Source organism: Haemaphysalis longicornis, unplaced genomic scaffold (assembly GCF_048455015.1).
Source record: "Haemaphysalis longicornis isolate Haplotype H1 unplaced genomic scaffold, Haemaphysalis longicornis Haplotype H1 scaffold_5, whole genome shotgun sequence".
Lineage (NCBI taxonomy): Eukaryota > Metazoa > Arthropoda > Arachnida > Ixodida > Ixodidae > Haemaphysalis > Haemaphysalis longicornis.
In genome coordinates, this window is record NW_027526385.1 from 151,965,246 (window position 1) to 151,986,221 (window position 20,976).

General features: G+C 46.6%; 1 protein-coding gene across 1 annotated transcript in view; it reads left to right on the plus strand.

Moving 5' to 3' along the window:
• LOC144138753 (uncharacterized) overlaps positions 1-20,976 on the plus strand; it is a 57,641-nt gene that overhangs the window by 4,427 nt on the left and 32,238 nt on the right. The window contains exons 2-11 of the mRNA XM_077671165.1: positions 5,958-6,071; positions 7,574-7,716; positions 10,059-10,211; positions 10,500-10,623; positions 13,500-13,737; positions 16,916-17,003; positions 18,558-18,688; positions 19,358-19,442; positions 19,835-19,953; positions 20,496-20,648. Of these exons, the coding sequence (XP_077527291.1) occupies positions 5,975-6,071; positions 7,574-7,716; positions 10,059-10,211; positions 10,500-10,623; positions 13,500-13,737; positions 16,916-17,003; positions 18,558-18,688; positions 19,358-19,442; positions 19,835-19,953; positions 20,496-20,648 (1,331 nt within the window). The 5' untranslated portion in view covers positions 5,958-5,974. The remainder of the gene's footprint in view (positions 1-5,957; positions 6,072-7,573; positions 7,717-10,058; positions 10,212-10,499; positions 10,624-13,499; positions 13,738-16,915; positions 17,004-18,557; positions 18,689-19,357; positions 19,443-19,834; positions 19,954-20,495; positions 20,649-20,976) is intronic.

Here is a 20,976-nt window from a genome sequence, read left to right on the forward strand (position 1 = left end):
CGATCGCACGCCGACATGGGAATTGTGGGTAGTGTGCGAATCGGATTGACAGCAAGTGGCTAGTACAGACGGCTATGGATTAGGCTTCTCGGCTCTGAAGTGCTTGTTAGTTCTGTTTTCGGTGTTCGTTTCCGTTTTCGGGATGCCAATTTCTGGCATTCAATGGCTATCACAGATATGTCTAAATAACAGCGTGATTAGCACTTAACGCATGTGCTCGCGTTAACGGCGAGTTTCTTAAGATGAAGGGGTGACCACTTGCAGTGACGGCGACAAGCGACGCCGAAAACGTAACTAAAAAGGTACAACAGCAGAGTGTACTGGGTGACAGCGACAAGCGAAAAAAAATTAATACACTGCCGCCAATGTCCTCTGTCGTCGTCGCTCATCGCTACAGTTCAATGTATCGCCGCTGCCGCTCGCTTGTGGGCTGCTTCTGGCCAGCATAAAATGAGCGAAGGTCCCAGCGGCCTGTTCTTATCGCTTGCCGCCGCCGCCCACACTACAGCCACAAAATAAGCTACGCTAGCCCACACTATCCGTTTTCTGCACACATTCAGTTACGATTTTCGCATCGCTCGTCGCCACCGCTGCGTTTACTTACCCCTTGAAGCATGCACTGCCTCGACAAGCCAGTATTTATTTGCCATTTAACGCATTCATGCAATTTCATCGCGCGTGCTTGAAGACTTACTTGCGGTAATAGGCTTTGCCTCTAAGTTTATTTAAATCTTCTTGGACAAAGCAAATAAATACGACGCGATTACATCATTCCTGCATCTCTACGTTGCATCTGTTCTGCCCACGACCGCCTGCCGAAACGCGTAGCATACGATAATACTTAGAGGAAGCAAGAGCACAGTTTCAGACAATCTAAACATTTTTTTTTCAGCAAAATATTACGAAAAAATCAAAGAAAACCTCACCAAGTTTGGAGTATGTAATAAATTAAAAATAAATCCGGGACGGCCCGCTGTATCTGGTGGCGTGAGCCAAAGGCAGCACTTCTGCTTTTTTTTTTCTTTGTAATACCCAAATTTGTTTTAAAACATAAGCCCCTTATACAAAATAAAAAATTTTAACAGTGGCACTTTTGGCGGCAATTTTTTAAACAAAAACTCAATTTGCGGAGCCACAAAGTCGTTGCCGGCCAGGCCACACCGAACGTCCGGCCGAACTACACACTATGGCGGCACTCATGGAGGCGTAGAGCGCCTTCGCCGAATCACGTTGACGCTAGTGCCAGATTCCACTCTAGGTAAGTTAGTGAGAAACTCTATGTCGGGACTAAGCGCTCCTTCTAATAAACCCAACTTGTATTTTGTCTTCATGGCTCCTTTAACGCACACTTCGCTCAAATAAGCTACATAATTAGGAAAAAAGGGAATGGCCAAGAGAGCCGCTAGCTCATTTCCCGCAACAGAACCTATGATGTCATATGTGCCCAGCTGTGCGATTGGCTGAGGCCGGCAAGAGCAAACGCAAAATTAGGCAGAGCTTATAAGCTTGCCGAGTGAGCGATTTGCGTTTAAATGTCATGCATATTCATTTTGCAGCAGTAAGAATGGTGCAGTAAACAATGAAAGTTACGAAAATACATGTAAGCATAGAACTACCGATGCACACTGCTGTTGGTACTGGGCGCACAGGTGCACAGCAGTCCGCGCTTTGGAGTTGTCTGTCACGACACTGGCCGATTGGCGTGAGCGACGTTGTCTTACGTGACTGTTTGTCGAGCATACCCAATGTTTCACGAAATGGTTTCTTCCTACCGTAACAAAAACAAGCCAGGTGCAAATACAGTAAAAAACAGAGCAATGGCGGACAACGGTCAGCTGCTGAGTATGGTTGCGCCATCTGGGGGAACTGATGGTAAGCAAGGCTGCAGAGCCTAACGACGCACTGGAAGTGCGTTTGAATACCCGCCCTTGTGACCTCATTCCAGATGTCACGAAAACACATGATTTGGCGGGTGAATGAAAATTTTAACATAAATTCATTAATTTCTGAGTGAATACGACGTCGTTTGCTGCCGGACATGCGCTGGCGGCACTAGAAAACACAAAATCTTTTGAATAACACAAACGTGTATTTTTTCTCCATGGCTCCTTTAAGCGAACTGTTTTATTCTAATTTGCGAACCATTTCTGCAGCGTCAGGTCATAGCGTTGTCAAGTGTCATGTTTTCGTCATGAATGAACTACACTAGTTGTTTGTAAAATTTTAAATGCGCAAATTAAAAACCTTCCATGCCTTTGAGGCTGTCCTCATTGTATAGACAAGTATGTGGCTTGCTGTTTTCTGAACTTAACCTAAAGCGGTGGGAAAAGATAGGAAAAAAAGTCATCCTTTTTTAGATGCCTAATGCCTAAAAACAGAAAAAGAAACATGACACATGAGTCAGGTGGGTTCCTTTGAATGCCACCCTACAGCCTGTTGCTGAGGCTTGTATCGATGTCAGCTCATTTCTACGCATGGTATTCACCCAGAGAAGCAGGCTCCAGTGAAAAACTGACAATACAGGTGCTCATTCATTGCAACTCGGAGGGCTTTGAAAGAAGCACAACAGGTCTGTCTTGGAGTCTTGTCGTGGGGTGGTTTTGCAGCTAATGATGTCATTTGGAGGGTCACTAGAGAAAAAAGAGGGAGCGCTTATGTAATAAAATCCTATGATTATCGATTAGCTCCTTGCTAATTATAGGCAAATAAATTGTTCCTGTAATAAAAAACAATATGAAGCTTGTTGCATCTACACTCAAGGGGGGTGCAATTATTTTTTTACAGCCGGTGTAACGTGTGTCATTGTGCATTTGAGAACAATTTAAGGAGCACTACAGGCTGAACAACTTCTTGTTTCAAGAGAAAGGTTACGCGTTTCTTAGCTTCTTTCGGCTTTTGTTCAACGACCAGCGATGTTTTGTTTGCTGAGAAATAATCAAGGCTGGCTTTTCTCTGCCATTTCCATTCTAGTTTTTTGTGATGTTAAAGAACGTACCACAAAACATTCAGAGCAAGTCGGGCCCTACTTTGCTCGATCGTGACCATTTTCCTGAAAACCCATTATCATTGGCTTTCATTCACTTTCATCGCAGCCAATCAGAAAGGGTCTTTTCAATGCCATTTTGGTATAACGGCATCCGGGCCAAGTCTGTCAGCAAGCCCATTCTTTCCAAGGATGTGCTGCCTATTTTCATGCTTTTGGCATTTTCGGTGTCGATAAGAAACTGGTATTTACGCAAGAAGTGTGTTTGTATTCACAACATCCTAACCTGCCAGTATAGGCAAACCTGCTTTAACACTTGTGTGGCCCTTTGAAGAATCTAGCAAATTTAAGCTTTTTGCCATCTGCCCCCTCCCCTAACATTTTTTTTTGCTTGCAAATTATGTATACTTTAAAATAGTTTGTATGACAGTAGACAGGTAGAAGCTGTTGTGTCAGTTGTAATCACTGTGCATAGTTGAAGCAAAAAGCTAAGTGGTTTTCTGAAACCTAGCTATGCATCTAGCTGTGGCCTTTGTCGGTGTTAGTAGGGCAGGTCTGATTTTTTGAAAGGGATCTAATGAGGCATTGAAGCAAAATAGAAATAAAAGTGTCAGAAACAAAGTTTTCTGGGGTAAACATTTTTTTACAGTAAGCCCCGTTGGGACTCCCAAGTTTTCAGTTGCATCACACTCATAACTTACACACCACTGCTAGCAAAGTTTAGTAGACGAAGCTGCCGTGTTGCGAGCTAAACCTTCACGATTTCCCAGCTGTAACATGTCATGGTTTTGCATCATTTCGTTGCAGTGGCTAATACCCAAAGGTATTCTCACATTTTTTGTGCACTTTCACCAAGCGGAGTAGTGCTGGTTTGAGACTGATACAGCGGCTTTTTAAAGCGCAGCTTTGTATGGCCGGGCAAAAGGAAAATCCGGAAGTCCCGTGCACGCAGAAACCTCCTCAGTGCAACCCTGCACGCATTTACGAAAAAAAACCTGGTGTAGAAACTTTATAGGTGTCTTCATTGCTGCACCGATGTGATCGCCATCATCGGTGCCCATAGTCGCGTGAGCAGCTCTCGCTCGAGCTGCTTCGTCTTCATCAGTCTGCCATCTTGTTAATAGAACACCACCGCATCATCGGGACGTCTCGGCCCTTGGTCTCTCCTGTTATTTTACCTGGTTTGAGAGAAGTTAGAGGTACGGGGCAGGGAAATTGGCTGGGTTTATAAATGCTGTGGCTACACTCTCACATCTAGCGACACTGCTAAGTGGGAACTGTGTTAAAGGGAGCGAAAAAACACCGGCCGCACGTCACAGCTTTGCTGGTTTACAGGGTTGCCACTGAGTTTGGGGTCAATTTCGCCGAACGACGAGCAAAAAGTCGCCAAAATTAGCCATTTTTTGAATTTCGCCAAAAAAGTGGGCACACTGGATATCAATTGCAATAAAAAAAGCTTCCATTCCAATTTTGTATAATCCTATAGAATACAGAACCACCTAGAACACAACGCATCATGCCCAGTTTTACGGATCACGCGTCCAAAGCGCTGTGGCACTGCTCTAGCTTCCCAGAGCTTCAGTGACCTGTCCCAGTGCTGCATTGTAGGGGGGGGGGGCACCAGCTGCAGGAAAAGGTTGGGTAGGAAAACTTGAACTACTTACTTGAAATACTTACCACCAGTGAAAGCATTGTCTGTAGACATATTTGTTACGTTTCCCGTATTTGAATTCACTTTGTGCGCTTATTCTTGCCATTAAAGCTGCAACTCCTAGCTAGGGGTGGGAGCTCCGTCAAGCCGCGAGTACAGCGGCTTTTGTGCCCTCCTACTTCAAGTTCAACTTCGATCAAGACCTTAGCTGAACATTGTCAGAAATTTGCCATGTTGCCATTCATAATTTTTGGTCGCCAAGGGCCTCTCAAATTCACCAATTTGACGAAAAGTAGCCCCCATTGGCAGCCGTACTAGTTAACCATCTGTGCAGAGTGCATGGGTGCAGTGTACTAGAAGAGAGAAGTGTGTCTTTCGGGGCCGATTAGGGGGTTTCCCTTTTGCGATGAAACTTTCTGCTGAGGAACTGTTGTAAGCAGTTGGTTTCAGAAGTTTTTTTTGTTCAATTAATCCTTTTTTAATGCCCTAAATAATCTTATTTCTTTGTTTTATGATACTATAAAGTTTTACAAAACCCGTAAACTAACTGTTTAGTTTCATTTAAAAAACTTATAGGTGGCGCTGGCTACAGCAGGAGTTCTCTGGGGAACATCTGTGCTCTATACAATTTTTTCATCGCAAAAGGTACCCGTGCTCTCCCTTGGTTTTCCCCCCGCACGACACACTTTATTCAGTACACTGTAGCATAGGTGCTTTCTTTTTTAGGGCGCCGCACTTAGGCTCCCACTCGTGGTAACTGAGCGAACGAGGAGGACACCAAAGATAAATGAGGTAGAACGAGCAAGAAAGCGGAGGAGGAAAGTATGGCGAAAATGTGAGGGGGAGGGCACTGTGCCAAGGCTGCACGAGACATGCTCCCCAGCGGCGACACGCTGCTACGAGATAACTGAGAGAACAAAGAGGCTGCCAAAGATACAGTGCACAAGAGAGTGGAGGGTGAAAGTATGGCAAACAGCGCCAGACATGGTCCCCCAGGGCAACGTGCTATGAGACAACACCACAGTGCATTGCACGCCTTTGTGCGTTCGCTGATGCGGCAATCTTTTCATGAGATGCAGTGGGTATGCGCCGTCACCCAGAAGTCTGCAGAAGTTTGCCCCGTGCACAAACTTCACATTAGGGAGTATTGTAGTCGTGACCCAATTTTCTTTTCTTTTTTACCATGCTGGAATTCTTTAAGGCCTTTTTTTCATGGGTCTCCAGTGGTCCCTTCACGAATGGTCGGTCTGATGACGTCTCTGGCAGATCTGTCTTGAGCAGTCCAGTGTCAGTGGAACTAACTCTTGATGTCTACTCTTTCAGCCCCCTTGTGCCAAACCATGATGGAACCACCACACAGGGCCACCGTACTGGCCACCGTGGCCACCTTCTGGCTTCTGACCACCCTGGCTGCCGGGCATCCCATTGAAGGCCAACGTAAGCCTTTCTGGTTACACTGTACTGTTGACCACCTCACGGGAATGTGCACTGAAATCTGTGCAAGCAGTCTTTGAAAACACTGCATGGGCTAAGTTTACAAGCCCGAGAGAGTCTAAAAACACGTGATGCACGCACACGAAAGTTCATTGAAAGGGACAGACAGGTTGGAGTGCTGTTACAAGCCCTGAGTGCAACTGCAAGAGTTCAGTGTGACAGTTTAAATCATCAGGCACTGAATCCAAACAAACCATGTTCCATTCAGTCTGTTTTTTGTCTGTTTGCAGGCTTGTACACTTAGTGTAGTGTTTTCAACATTACTATGCGCCAACTAGCTCACATCACAAGCAAGCTCCTGCTAACCAGTCTGGTTGAGAACTGCCTTAGAATGGTGTCATTGTATTGCCTCTTTGCAAGTACAGTAGACTCTCGTTGAGACCAACTTGGTTATGATGAATCTCATGGTTGAGACGAACAACACTTCATATTCTTTGCAGCATGCACAATGCAGAAAAATGTCCGCTCAAGGTGAATTTCTCATAGTATGAACCAATTTTTATGCTTGTTCTTGAGGCACCTTTATGACTCTAAATTAATCAAGGAATTTCACTGTGCATGTTATACGTTTTTGTTTTGCTGTGAATGTAACATAGCAGGCGGTAAAAACTTAATTTGGGCCAGTGTGGTGTTTGTGGTTGCCGTTGTGCACGCTTGCAATAGCTCAGATTGATTTGTGGGAATGCTTTCCCGCGTTTGGATGCATGGTAAAATATCGATGATATGAATCGTTGGAGAACGAAGTGTGTTTGTGTAATCTGAAATTGGCGCAACCCAAAATCAACCAACCCAGCAGACAGACGAAAGCATTGTGCGTAACCACATGTAGTTATTTCTTTCACCTGGAGATGCCTGTTACACTGCCTGTCTACGTACACACTAGACACCTGATTGTTGAAAGCATGTCTGAACGCAAAAAGTACTATTTTGGGGGGATTATGGTGGGTTACGGTGAAGGCCCAATCGTGTCCCTGGGAGATTGTGCCGATGGCAGTGTCCTGATAATTTTGGGCTTTTTCTGTTTTCCAAAAGCGGGTAATGCTGCCTGGAAAAAAAAAAAACTGCTCCTGAAGCTATTTGCACTCAGTGAAAACAGCGATGCAAATAGCAATTCGGTGAGGTAGCTTCTCTGAGAGTGTTTATGTATTTTTCAGAAACATTGGCCACTATTGAGGGGCATGCAGCTGAGTTCTGTTGAGGGAAAGGTGTTGTAGGAAGCAAAATAGGGGGCCAGGTGATGCAACCAAAGTATTGTAATGAAATGTCAATGTGGTCGGTGGAGTAACTCTGCACCTCTACACATACCCACTGTTTGGCAGGCATGTCAGAGAGCTGAACAGTGTGCAACACACTGCACCTTGACCCTGATTAGTGTCACCTGTGCAGTAGTGTTGTATACCTGGTGAGCAATAGTGACTCATTCACTGCCTCCTCTGGTGATGTAGGTGGGACATCCCAAGCTGGCCCCCAGTCCGCAACCTGGGGCTCTGAGTCGGTGTGGGTGATCGGGGCGTCCGTGTGCTTTGCCCTGACGGCCGCTATCGTGGCTGCCCTGGGATGCCTCTGCTGCCGCAACGAGGGCATCAAGGTGAGCTTGGAGTGGCCCATTCTCTTTGCCTTCGATGGCATTGAAGCGAATTACCATTGTATGTTTCACGTAGTGTGTAATTGTACATCCTTTCAGCGGGCAACTGTGCTCTTGCATCAAAACGGCCATGCCCTCCCATGAAATGATGGGCCCGTCTAAGCCAGGCGTCAGTAACAAGTGCTGTCCATAGTGTTGTGTCCTTGCGACAAGAGTTTGTGCGTGGTATTTTGACACTTGCATTTAAAAGTGATTTTTTTGGGCAGCTGATTACAGCCGGCCTTTCATTGAGCACACTTTTCACTTGCCTCATGTACTCGTGCCTGTTACTACTTTTTGAACTTCAGTTTTTTTTTTTTCTTGTTTCATTTTTCCTTTTTGCTGTGAGCATCGGGCTCCAGGTCACTTAGTGTGGTCATCGCTTACTGTTTTGATGTGAAAAGGTTTTTAAAAAAGTACATTTTTTTTAACACTCTGTCAACTGAAATGGGGGAGGGTGCTTAGAATCCATAAAATGTGGTGTACAACTAATGGATATTGCTGAGCTGATTCAGTAGTCATTCCCGCAGGAAACATTAAAGCAGCAAGAATAAGGAAAGTGGAGATATGCAATATGTGATAGGACAAGGGCTGGATAGGACATTCAACTGACAGAAATATGAAACGGTGTTTTTTATTTTTTTTAACCACCCACTGATGTTTGTGTGCATTACAGGGTAGTGCCAAGCTTCGTGCATTTGGTACGTTGTGTAGTGGTCGAGGCAAAGGAATTCTGAAGTCCAGGGGGACGTATTATAAGTTGAGTATGAGAATGGGGGGAATGCTCCCGGCACTGTGGGGGTACAAATCCTGCATTCTATTGTTTACATCAACATCTGTGTCTTGTGCTCTGTTATCTTTTTCTTACATGCAAAAGTTTATTGTGAAAATGTCAGCACTTAGGTCCGTGTGTGTGGCTCATCTGGCGAGCACCTCTTGGTGCAGTGGCATGAAATTTAAGAAAAAGAAAACAGTGCTCTTGTTTTTTGGGTGATAAGAAAGTTGGCTAACCTGGAGCCTTGGTACATCTTGTAGCCCAGAGCTGTGAAAGAGAAAGCTCCATCACTCCTGGTACAAAAACCCGGGAAGCAGTTCATAGCGTCAATCTGACCTTCAAGCCCGCACCTCGTGCAGTCACGCAGTGAAAGTGTCCAAATGCATGGAATGACGCACGGCAGCGCTGCTGCATCTGCATTCACATCGCGTTCGCTCCTAGAGTGCCAACTGCATGGAGCAGTGTTTGTTTTTGTATTTGCAAGGCCAGTTGCATACAACTGTGGGTTGGCAATTTGAGTTGACCGTGCCGACTTCATGTTAATCAGTGCGGCTGCAACTTTAATGTCAAGTGATCTGCAGGAACTCCAGTGAAGGCTCTGGCCGGTGAGGCAGTATTGGCCTCCTATGACACCATGAATAAAATGTTCTATTGCTTACGTGGTCCAGAAATGGAACTCGAAACAGTGCACCTGCATATCACGGGGAAATAAAAGTAAAATGTGGCCTATACAGGAGGTGTGATAGAAAAACCTGGCTGCCTATCTGCCCCCCCTAGTGCCATCTACTGGTTCGCTTGGGCCACTCTTTCTATGCTCCTGCGCAACTGCTGAACAGGCTTCGCTATTTGGCCGCAGTGGCCTATAGTTAGAGTTGTGGCTTTCCACATGAATGGCCTAGGTTCGATCCCCGGTGGCTCTAATTTTTTTTCGTACAAGTTAACAGTTTCTCTCACTCTTTTTTTTTTCTTTTGCTGCAACATGTTCTCCTGAGTCAATTCTACGCATTTTTGTCAAAAAAAGGCTAGTTTGGCATCTTTCAAGTCAATTTAGCCTGCCAACACGTTTTTTAGTGGTTGCAAAAAAGGGGGCTAACATGGGATGCATCTAGGCAGCCAGGCTTATCAAATACGCATACGGGAGTAATATACGGTAGTTGAACAGCTTGAGTCGGTCAGGGGACGAAGGTGTGTTGAGGACATACTAGTAGAAATTAGGAAGAAGAAATGGACGTGGGCAGGGCATGTAATGCGAAGGCAAGATAACCGTTGGTCATTAAGGGTAACAGAGTGGATCCCAAGAGAAGGTAAGCGCTGCAGGAGGCGGCAGAAGGTTAGATGGGCAGATGAGGTCAAGAACTTTGCGGGGATAAATTGGTCGCAGTTAGCACAGGGTCGAGATAATTGGAGATTAATGGGAGAGGCATTTGCCCTGCAGTGGGCGTAAATAGGCTGATGGTGGTGGTGGTGGTGGTGGTGGTGATGAACAGCTCGGCGTGACGTTGCCTCTCCTCTCCTCTCCGTCCATGTGCAGCTTCTGGGCACGGGCAACGGAGTGACCGTGCCCCACCTGCCCCTGGGCAGCATGGTGGCCAACAACACCCAGCGGGGGAACAGCCTCTCGCCCGAGGTCACCATCTTCCCGCCGGTGGCTTTTGCCTCGCCACCGGCTCCCTTCGATGACAAGGTGGGTGGGGGTCGCCTTCTTTCTTGCCTGCGCCCGTGCACTGGGGGGAGGCCTAAAGGGGGTTGGGGTGGTCCTATCTACGTCTTATGCATGTGCTACACAGCAGATTTCAATTGACAGTTTAATGCTGAATTGCTGGATACAGTAATGTCTCCAACATTTTAATTGGCTGGGGAGGATAGTGTGATCTTGAGATGCTCCAAGAGGCTCTCATGCCAACCGAGCCTGCCTGCCGCCCTTGCCCATTGGTGAGACCTTCCTGCAATGGTCCTTGGGGGTTGATTGCAGGTGAGCTTTGAGCCGCTGCCCAAGATCTTTCCCCGGCTGTCGACGTCCCCGTCCAAGCGGCCCCTGCGGCCGGCCCACTACTCTGGGGAGCTGGCCACCGGCAGTGCCATCCATGACTGGTTCGGTCAGTACACTTGATAATGATGATGACGATGATTGAGGAACAAACACATCAGCGACACTGATGTGTGCCTCATACAGTGATGTGTGTCTCGTAACACTGACGTGCACCACCCCTTTCCTTTCCTCCCACAATATACAGTACCTGTACATGTATATACTGTATACCGTACCATATACTTATATATGCCGTACACAAGATACCATACCGTACGATATATCGTACAAGGCCGGCACTTCCAGTGAGATGCAGACATCAATTAAACGTGTTGATATGCTGGGCCCTGCCCCTAAACCAACCTAAAGGATACCAAACCACTTTTATTTACCCTTACTTACGAATAGGATGTGTAGAATTGTGCCAAAACTAAATTTTATAGTTAAAAAATCACAGGTCAAGAGAAAATTCATTGGTGGGGCTCGAACCCAGGCCCATTGTGTGAAAAGTCGACATTCTACCTCTGGGCTGCTAAGGCTGAAGGGAGGAATTTTTTTGGCAGTTCAAAACGATAGGAGTGTTTCAAGCGAACCAGTATAGATGGCACTGGGTGCATACAGGAGTGCGAGGCTCTCACCTTTCTGGGAACCCCTTTTGATTTTAATCTGCTATGACTGTACAAAAGCATGCAGAAAAGAAAAAAAAAAGTGCAGCAAAAAATAATAAGCTTGGGCTACGCTATGTTATACAGTCGAACCCCGCTACAACGAACTCCGCATCAACGAAATTTCCACTTCAACGAAATATTTTCAATTCCCCGTCAGCTAGCCATAGAAGTCAATGCAACAAAGTCCTCGCCACAACGAACCATTTAACAGGCTTGCTTTCGCTTCAACGAAATTTTCGATGATTTGGGCAGGGTTTGAACAATTATTTTGCAATAAAATAACCATAGCGCCAGCTATGTGTAACTTTTCATACATTCAGGACGCTTAGTTTCACCGAAAACATGCGCGGTGCGCCCACACCGCCACCCAAAACAAACAAAAAACAACTCATAGGAGGACGCCACTGTTTGATGGTGATAACAATGTGGCTGGCCGTCTTTACATGAGGCGCAGGCCCGGTTCGCCAAGCCGGAGCTACAGCCTCTGCAGCCAATCTGTATCCAGTTGAAATCGCACGAATGTGATCCGCTGCTGGCGCGGCGCCGTCATGTATGCGTTGTGAGCAGCTGTCCTTGCCGTTTTTCTTCTACCATTCTTCATAGCCAAGAGCAAAAATCATGTTTGCGTGTTTGGTCTTGAAGCCAAGTCATCCTATCTTAGTCGCGAGCGCGCGGTCATGTTAAATGCAAGCGCGCGCGTCTTGCCTGCCAAGGTCAGTAGCTGCCGCGCCCTGTCAGAGGATAAGATAACGGCACCGCTCCTGCCACAAGCGAGGGGGCTTCCGATGGCCTAGCAGCTATCTGCAAGTAATCAGCTCGGTGGACACGCCTTGTTGTACAGCAATACGTTTTGCGCCTACATTTCTTCACCCCCCTCCGTAACACCTTCTTTGCGTGCAGTGAAAAAACAGGTATCCATTGGTATGTTTGTTACCGGAATAAACATGACGTTATTGCGCGTCACTCCTTTTTCTAAACATTGTATTATGCTGCCAATGATGCGGAAACATACGGGGCTATTTTTCTGGCCTTTCCGTGTTGTTTCTGGGCAGATTTCGCCTCAACAAATTTTCGCTTCAACAAAACTTTTCGCACGTCCCGTCAATTTCGTTGTAGCGGGACTCGACTGTACTGTCTTATTTTTTGTCAGCTTTTCATACCTTTGAAGCAGGAGGGTTTATGCAGTCTAGGGGAAACGGAAGGAAAAAAATCGAGTGTTTTTATGCATTTTGGCGGGCTCTGTTTGAAAATGTCACCTGTTATTTTGGTTCACTTTAACCTGAGGGCCACAAGTTTGCGTGGGGACTAGATTATGAGGAGAAATGAAGTTTATTGAGCAATACGATGTGCTAGTCCTGTTGTGTAGCGCTGAGGAACACTAGTCATAGATCAAGACAAACCCCAGTAGTACTTTGGCAGACAAGTTGGCCGCAGCGCTCATTACAATCTCCCTCCGGTTCGCTTCTGTAACTCCACTTCGTGGTCCGGCAGTTTACAGTGATGAGCTCTCGCATCTCTTCTGCGAGATGGGTGCCCCAGTTTCATTCATTTCATTCATTTATTTGCGCAAGTCTTCTGTACAGGATTAATTTTCTGGTCAATACAAGTTCGGAGTACCTGTAAAGTGACCAGGCAGTTGATGAAACAACACATTTCGATTACATTTCATGAAAAATAGCACAGTAATACTTGTGTCGTATATACACTGAACACTTCCCAGTGCATGAAACAAAACATTAAACGCACACACAAAAGCAGTGTCTTCTTGCTCCCGAACATTTATCAAAAGAAATCGAATGTTACAGTCACTCGCATTGAAGGAATACACCAATAGCACAGTCACTCGCAGGAACACAATTCAATGCGACTTCAAAATCGTAGACATTAAGGAACGGGAATAAAACAAGTTTAACACAAGCCGGTGAACAAATCCCCACATGTTAAGTGGCATTATTTACTCGTTGGTTATTAAACCTGCACACCATTTTGTAATTGTTTTGTTGAGTTTCCGTTTTGTGTTTATTGTACGTAGTTCATAAGTCAATTCATTGAATACTTCTGGAACATAGTAGTTCCGTATTCTTTTTCCATAGTTAGTGTACACACGTAATTTTACATGCCACTCAGTTTTTCGCAGTGGGACACACGAAATTCTTTAGTGAAATAGTGATTCCTCAACACTACACATTTAAAGAGTTCTTTCATTGGTAGTGTACCCAAAGTCATGGGGACATAGTTCTCACCTCTGTCTCTCCCACCTCACCCCCCTGTACAGACGACCCCCAGGCCAACTTCCCCCGCGAGCGGCTGCAGTACCTCCAAGAACTGGGGGTGGGCTGGTTTGGCCAGGCCGTCCGGGGGGAGGCACAGAACCTTGGCACCGGGCCCGCCCTGGCGGGTGGCGGGGGAGAGCCGGGGACCACCACGACCACCCGGGTGGTGGTCAAGATCCTGCGGTCGGACGCCACGCCCACCGAGCACATCTGCTTCCTCCACGAGGTGCAGCACCTCAGGTGAGCCCAAGGGGGGCCTCGCGCCATTACAACCAGTGATCACAATCATCATCATCATCATTGTCGGGTGAGGAGGAAGCTGGGGGCATTGTGGTGACTGCACATCTGTGGAGGGATGATGATGATGAATAAACTTTGAGTCGAAAACAAATAAATTTTTTTGAGAGGGAAAAAAGAAAGGGTGTCCAGTGAGCCTTGATATATCCCCTCCTCCCATTTTTCTCTGCCTACAAAAAGAAATGTTGACGTGAATAAAAAGTTTATTCTAGAAGTGTGCGAACATCGGAACCTTTGAATACTTCAAAAACAGTGCTTGTTATTTAATTGAACTTGCAGTGAAGTTTTTGGCTATTTTATAGCATATTTAATTTGATTCGCAGCCAGTTCTTACCATTTATATTCAAGAACATTCAATTTGATTCATGGTCATTTTTTTACTACCCATATTTGATTCGCAGTCCCCAATTGGATTTTTCCACAGCTCTAGTTTGTTTACATACCAGTACCTTCAAAAGAGGTAAAACAACGAGTAACTACCAAGTGCGTGCCAATTATTTTGCTCACACCTCTTGATTTGATTGATTATGAGGTTTAACTCGCTGACATTACACAGGCGATGAGGTGCACATCTCCGCGTGTGCCAACATCTCAAACACATGGGCGTTTTGGCTTTTAACACATCACGGGTTGGTTTTTACCTGTGTTTTCAGTTATATTTTTGGGAGTGGCCTGAAATAATCTCTCAAAAATATTTTCTTTTAAACTATGGTGGAATAGTTTTAACTTTCTAATTTGCCTAAGTAGTTTGCTGTCAAAACATGTTGCTTTACAAATCAGGTCACTCCTAAAGGCCACTAAAAAGTAGGGCACTGGTATCATTTCTGGCTGGTTATGTAAAGTATGTGGTAATACTGCCATCACTTTACAGGCAGGCCCACAAGGTAAAAAGATTTTTGCCCCAAAATGTTGGGCATATAATTGTATATATAAAGCATAGAATTGTAGTCAAAGAAAGGAAAAGCACAAGTTCAATCTAAAATAGCGTATGATCTTGGGATGTGGATGGGAAAACATCTAATTATTTTGAATGGATTATAAGGTGTTCTGAGGGCCGGTTAAAGCCTCAAGGTGTTCTTCTATTCGTCGTTCAGGTCTACCTTGGTTCAAAAAATTCCCCGCATTTCCCCGAGGGGAAGAATGTGAAAGTGCGAATGCACGAGTTGAATTTGCGCGGTTCGGTAATGTTCGCGAAAGAGAGATCTCACACACACACACAACTACAAAGAAAGAAAAATGCATTTATTCACAGACACCTATTTGTGTTGTCGTTGTACTTGATTGCTAGAGCGGATCTCAGCTTTGAAATTTCGTGTCAGTACTCCTTTAAGCGGGTGCATTAGCCCTCCTCACGCCCGATTCCTGGCCAATCCCCCACGTGGGTATGTGCTATGTCAGCGGCCAGGCTGCGCGCGCCCATCTCCACGTGCGCGGACATCGCCGGTGGACGCAGGTTCAGGGTCGCTTAAGAAGTGCATTGCACTTAATAAAGTTATTCAACATTTGTGAATAGTCTCACTTGAGTTTGGTCATTGCTATTAGTGTGCTGAAGAGACTTTGGGGGGCAACACACCCTTATTTTATTTGGGAGAAGTAATTTGCTCAATTCAAGTCTGGCCCTGGAGGATGTTTCCACGAGAGAAAAGAAAATAGCAAAGATTGCCGAAGTTTCAAATTTCCCGCCACATAATGTCAGCAGTGAATCCACTGTGTAGGCATGCAAACAAGCAGAGCAATTGGTGTGCTGACTCCGTGGTAGCACTCATGTGCTGTGGACTAGCCAAACTAAAGGCGCAAACGCCTGTGTGTTCGAGATTTCAGTGCACGTTAAAGATTCCCAGGTGGTCAAAATTAATCCGGAGCCCTCCACTACGGTGCGCCTCATTGCCTGCGTGCGTCAGTGCGTTAAACCCCACAATCAATCAATAAATCAATCAATTAATCAATCAAGCTAAAGGTGCAGCCTGTGCGGCACCATGGCATCCACTGCTTCACCAGTATGACCCTAGAGGGGTATGTGTCTGTGTAGATGTGTAGAGGCAGTGTGTCAGCTGAGTGGCTCACAAATCGAAAGGTAGGTGCTTTTAACACCCTCGGAGTTTGCGTCTTTTGGGAGTATTCCCGAGCCCGTTGTAATTAGTTTAATGTTGGCGCTGTTGTACCTTCTGTTGCAGGCCCTGCACAAACAGGGCCTGCTAGATCGCCTGCATTCATTCCGATGGGAACTGTAGACAAACCTAGATGCCCTCACACGTGCAGAAATTATTTGTACTGGTCTGCTACGCACTATTTTGCCCAGACGAAACCTTCAAAAAGCGCAACACTGAAAACGTGAGAGAAACAGAATAGAGTGAGCACTTTACTCTCAACTGGAGTGTGATTGGGAAAGACGAAGAACATATGGCTTTCCAGTGAGCAGACCACGCATAAAAACAGAGGGATCGATCCAAATAAAACAAATACAGCTGCTACAAAGTGGGCAGCTCACTAGCTGCTGATATAGGCAATCTCTTTCGGGTGCAAGGAAATAGAATCGTGAATGACACAATTGTCGCCTCTGTGGCTTATTTGGAATGCTTCGGCAATCTCCCCAGTCATTTAGCGCACATGCCTAAGCACAATTTTTGTGTCGCAGAAAATCAGCCTGCAACCACCCCAGTACCGGCACGAGCTTCAGTGCGCCGCGAGATGCAACGATATAGTTCTTTTCAAGTACAATTTATGCTTACTGAGGCCCATGCTGGCGCACCTGCTGGTCTGTCCAATGTACTCCTTATCACAAGAAAGTGGAAACACGCAGCCAACATTGCGCTTGACAAACCTTGTTTCGTGTTTCGCATGAAACAAGCGCTCGTCCTGTTGTTCTGTTTGCCCTACGTTCTCAGCATTGTGCTTTTTGAAGGTTTCGTCATGCATGTTTACCAACTAGCTCAGCTCCCCATTCTTCGGCAATATTTTGCCCTTTTTGGCCGACACGGCAGGTGCGGCTTACGCGGGGTGGCGTTGGTTTTGCAGAACTGCCGTGTTGGTTGCTGACAGGGTGTTTGTCGAGGGTGTTCGTGCTGTTTCTGTGCCCTCAGAGCAGTGACCGTGACTGTTGTTGCGACCGTCTCGTGTGCAGGCTGTTGCGGCACCCCAACCTGCTGCAGCTTTTGGGTCGCTGCCTGGAGTCGGATCCGTTCCTGCTGATCCTGGAGGACTCCGTCATGGTAGGCTGGGGACAAGAAGGGAGAAAAAGGCCCTGTTGGGGTTTGCTTGCTCCCGGCTAATGTTGCTTCCGGTGCAGTTCATGTAGAGTTTCTTCTTTTCCCCAGCATCAATTGTACCTCTGCAAAGAGTAAGCCAACAGTAAGCCAAGAAATAGGTAATGAAATTGGTTGGTGGGAGGGAATTCTACTCCTTCGTTGGTCCATATCAGTGTGGCATTTTGCATGATGGGATGTCACATGGATGTCACATTTTGTGAGATGCGTGGTGTCACAATGCATGCAGGTGTGCTGTAGTGATGGTTGGGCGTCTTGGGAGTTGCTTATCGAGGGTTCGTATCAAAAACATGTAACGTTCCCCTTTATTGGGTTGAGTTCACAAAAAAGACCAGCAACAGTCCGGTTATTGTCCTTTCACATCCTCCTCTTCCTCTTCTTCTTCCTGTTACAAAACACTTTTTTTCTTTTTTTCTTTTTTTCCTTTGGGAGAGGTTGTTTCTCGACATGAAGGGCAGTTGGTTATTAAATGTAGTTTGGCAGAGCAGGGATGATCACCAAAACCAGGCAGTGTAGTGGTATGGTAGGCAAACTTGACAGAGTACCATTCCAAACAGAACAGACTGAGAGACCTGTGCTCAAGCAAAGGTTGTAGGCAACTGAGGGGATAGTTTGCCTTAGTTTGCCTGAGAGTCACGAATTGGGTGTGACGGTGTCTTCTGAGCCAATAAAAGTGAAGCGTGTCAGGCATGTTTGATAACATTTTTGTTTGTTGTCTTTTTATTGTTAGCAGGAGTATGGCTAAGTTGCTTCGGCAGAGGGAAGCCCGATCTCCCTATCATTGGGGAATCAGACTAAGAATTTGTTTATTGGTACGAAAAAATACATAACATAGGGCGTTCCCATGGTCAGTGCCTGCTTTATGCTGTTCAAACTATCAAGTCTGGTGTGATTTGTTTAAGAGTGCATTGGGATGGTCTTTAGTGACACCTGTGAACCTTTGAATGCGTCAGGCTGCATTGGTTGTTAGTGCATCCGTAAATAAAGAATACTTTTCCGCATGTATTCCTTATTTTTCCAACCCAGTGCTAATCCAGGCCTTACGGCGTTTCCTGTAGCTGCCTGAAATAGACACCAGGCAGGGAGTGAAAATTGGAGTGTGGTCAGATTTCACGAGTGAAGAGTTATAGTTGCTGGCTGGGGCAACGAGAAGCGCCTGTTAACAAAGCCAGAGAAATATGCCGTGCACTGCTGCTGCCGAAAGAGAGATTGTGGGTCTGTGGAGTGTGGCATGTTAACAAATATAGCATTCGAGCACTCTGCTTTGTGTAGCCACTATAATCCCCGTATAATCCCGTAAAATGTTCTATAATCATATAATACCTGTATACATCCTGTATGTTTTGTGCAGGACCTGAAGGCTTTCGAGCAATGCTTTGTATAGGCACCATAATCCTCGTATAATGCTTTGTATAGGCACCATAATCCTCGTATAATCCCGTACAGTGTTCTATAATCCCGTATAATACCCGTACAAATCCCGTATAATGTTTTGTGCAGGACCTGAAGGCCCTGCTGCTGAGCAGGCGTGCGGAGGCCGGCCCCTTCCTGCAAGGCCCCTTCCCCTTGCAGGCGGCCTGCGCCATAGCCTCCGCCCTGGACCACATGCACCGGAACAGCTTTGTCCACGTGTGAGTGTCTTTGTTGGCCTATCCGGAATGATGACATGCTAACAGAGTCGACACTTGTTCAGTCTAGCCTACTACAACCAGCGTGCTTTCCTTATTTGTCCCTGCCTTCAAGGATTTCTGAGGGGCAGATGGTGTACGTATGTGTGGATGACACGACACTGGTAGATGCCTTTCATCATTTTGCAATCGCGGAGGACACATTTGGCCTGTGTCTAGTAGCAGTGCTAAAAACAGGACACAAGAATAAAAGGCACTGCGCCGTGTCTGTGCCCTCTGCTCTTCTTGTGTCCTGTTTTTAGCACTGCTACTGGGTATAATATTGTCACAAACACCGAGAGTACACACTGAGAATGTTGATCGTCGCGACAGTGATGTTTAACTGAGGCAAACTTTCGCTTACAAAAATGAAGGCAGATGGGATTCTTGAAGCCAATCGGATGACCGGCTGTTCCTGTGGCTGTTTGCACTCCCTGGTCTTAGTGTAACGGAGCACTGTGTCGGTGTGCATGGGGCAATATCACACTAACCTACCCAGTTGTCTGCTGTAAACAGATTTGGGCCTGACTGTGGTGCTGGGTTTGATAACTCTCGTGAAGCTGTCATAGCCATTGTGCTGTGATTCCTGCAAGGGTGGTGTGGTTATTAAAGGCTTACCTCTTGTGGGTGCAGGGACCTGGCTGCCCGCAGCTGTGTGGTGGACCGCAACCAGACGGTCAAGGTGGGCGACTACGGCACCTCTCTGCAGACCTACCGGGTGAGTGGGCAGGGTTGCACTGGCGGTTGCTCTGCCCGTCTGGTGTTGGATCAAAACGTTTGCAGTTTGTACACATCGCAATAGGAGAATGAAGAAGAGAAACATGGAGCAATGTGAGGTTTACTTTGCAAGTGAGCAGAGTTTGATGGCATTCTGACTAGTTAGGTAATAATCCAGGCGTGGCACGTTTTCGTTTTTCTCCTGAAATTTGCTCTGTTCAGTCGGATGTTTGCCCCTGATGGCCTGTTTTAGTTACTGCTTGTACAAAATTGCCAACTCCTGTCTGCTTCACAACAGTGTGTGCTTAATTGCTGATGAGTTCATGACTGCTGGTTGAGAAGAAGAGGTCGAAGAAGTGCCTCCAACGGAATCCCCCCTGCCCCTGCCAACAGGAGGACTACCACCTGGTGGGTGAGGTGGCCCTGCCCTTGCGCTGGAGTGCGCCCGAGTCCCTGCACTGCACTGACCTGGCACTCGAGGCCAGGGAGCTCACCAAGGAGGCCAACGTCTGGTATGCACCTCCCTGCCTCTCTTCATTTCCCATCTCTCCAGTCATTGGTAGGCTTGGTTAGGTGGCAAAACCTGCCGCGGCAAATGGTGTGAAGTGAGGATTAAGGTATGACGGGTGTACCACTGAAAGTTAGGAGAACAGAGGAATGCAGAGAGTCTTCTTCCACAAGGTGGTTTGTCACTTTGCCGCGGATAGCCTTTGCGACTGCCTCAAAGTGTGTGTTCTGCTCTGTTAACAGTCTGCACCCTTGTTTTGCAACTCATAGTGGATTGTGTGTCCCGTGCGGAATGATTCATTTTGGGAAATTGGGTCTCAGCAACTTGACTTTTAAACATTATTTTTTCGTAAGGGGGAGGGGGGAGCTCGACCATTTTTCCTCTTTATACGGAAGTAGAGCGTACGCTGTGGTAGACAACTCCTCCTTACTGCCTTTGCCTTCAGACAGCCACCTGTAGCGTTTAGCAGGCCAGGGGTGGGCTTTGGTGGAATGATCTCGCTGAGCTGGGTGGTGGTTCCCCCACTGGTGGACGTGCGCATTGCAGGAGCCTGGGGGTGCTGCTGTGGGAGCTGCTGTCCCTGGGGGCCCTGCCGTACGAGGGCATGACGGACGAAGAGGTGCTCCGGAGGGTGGTCATTCAGCGCAACCTGGTGCCTGCCAGGCCCACCACCCCGGCGGGGAGGCACACCGACCGACTGTGAGTACTGGCGGCAGGAGCACCCGTCTCCTTTTGCTAACTGAGGGGAGAAAGGGGTCAAGGTACCGGCACCCAGTACAACAGCAGAGTGACAAGATGCAGTCGAACTTAGGTGTATTAATTTCACACCAGTTTTACACTTAGGTTTCTGTGAATTTGTGGTTTGTGGCTAAAAACACTTAGTTTTCTTTTCAAGGCACTAGTGAACTAATTTCTTTTATTTTAAGTTGGAAGGGGTTAAAAAAAGATATGGTCGCACAGAAGGAAGGGATTGGGACTTGTATGCAGGCGCGGATTTATTTGCAATTCCTTATACACGGAGTGAAAA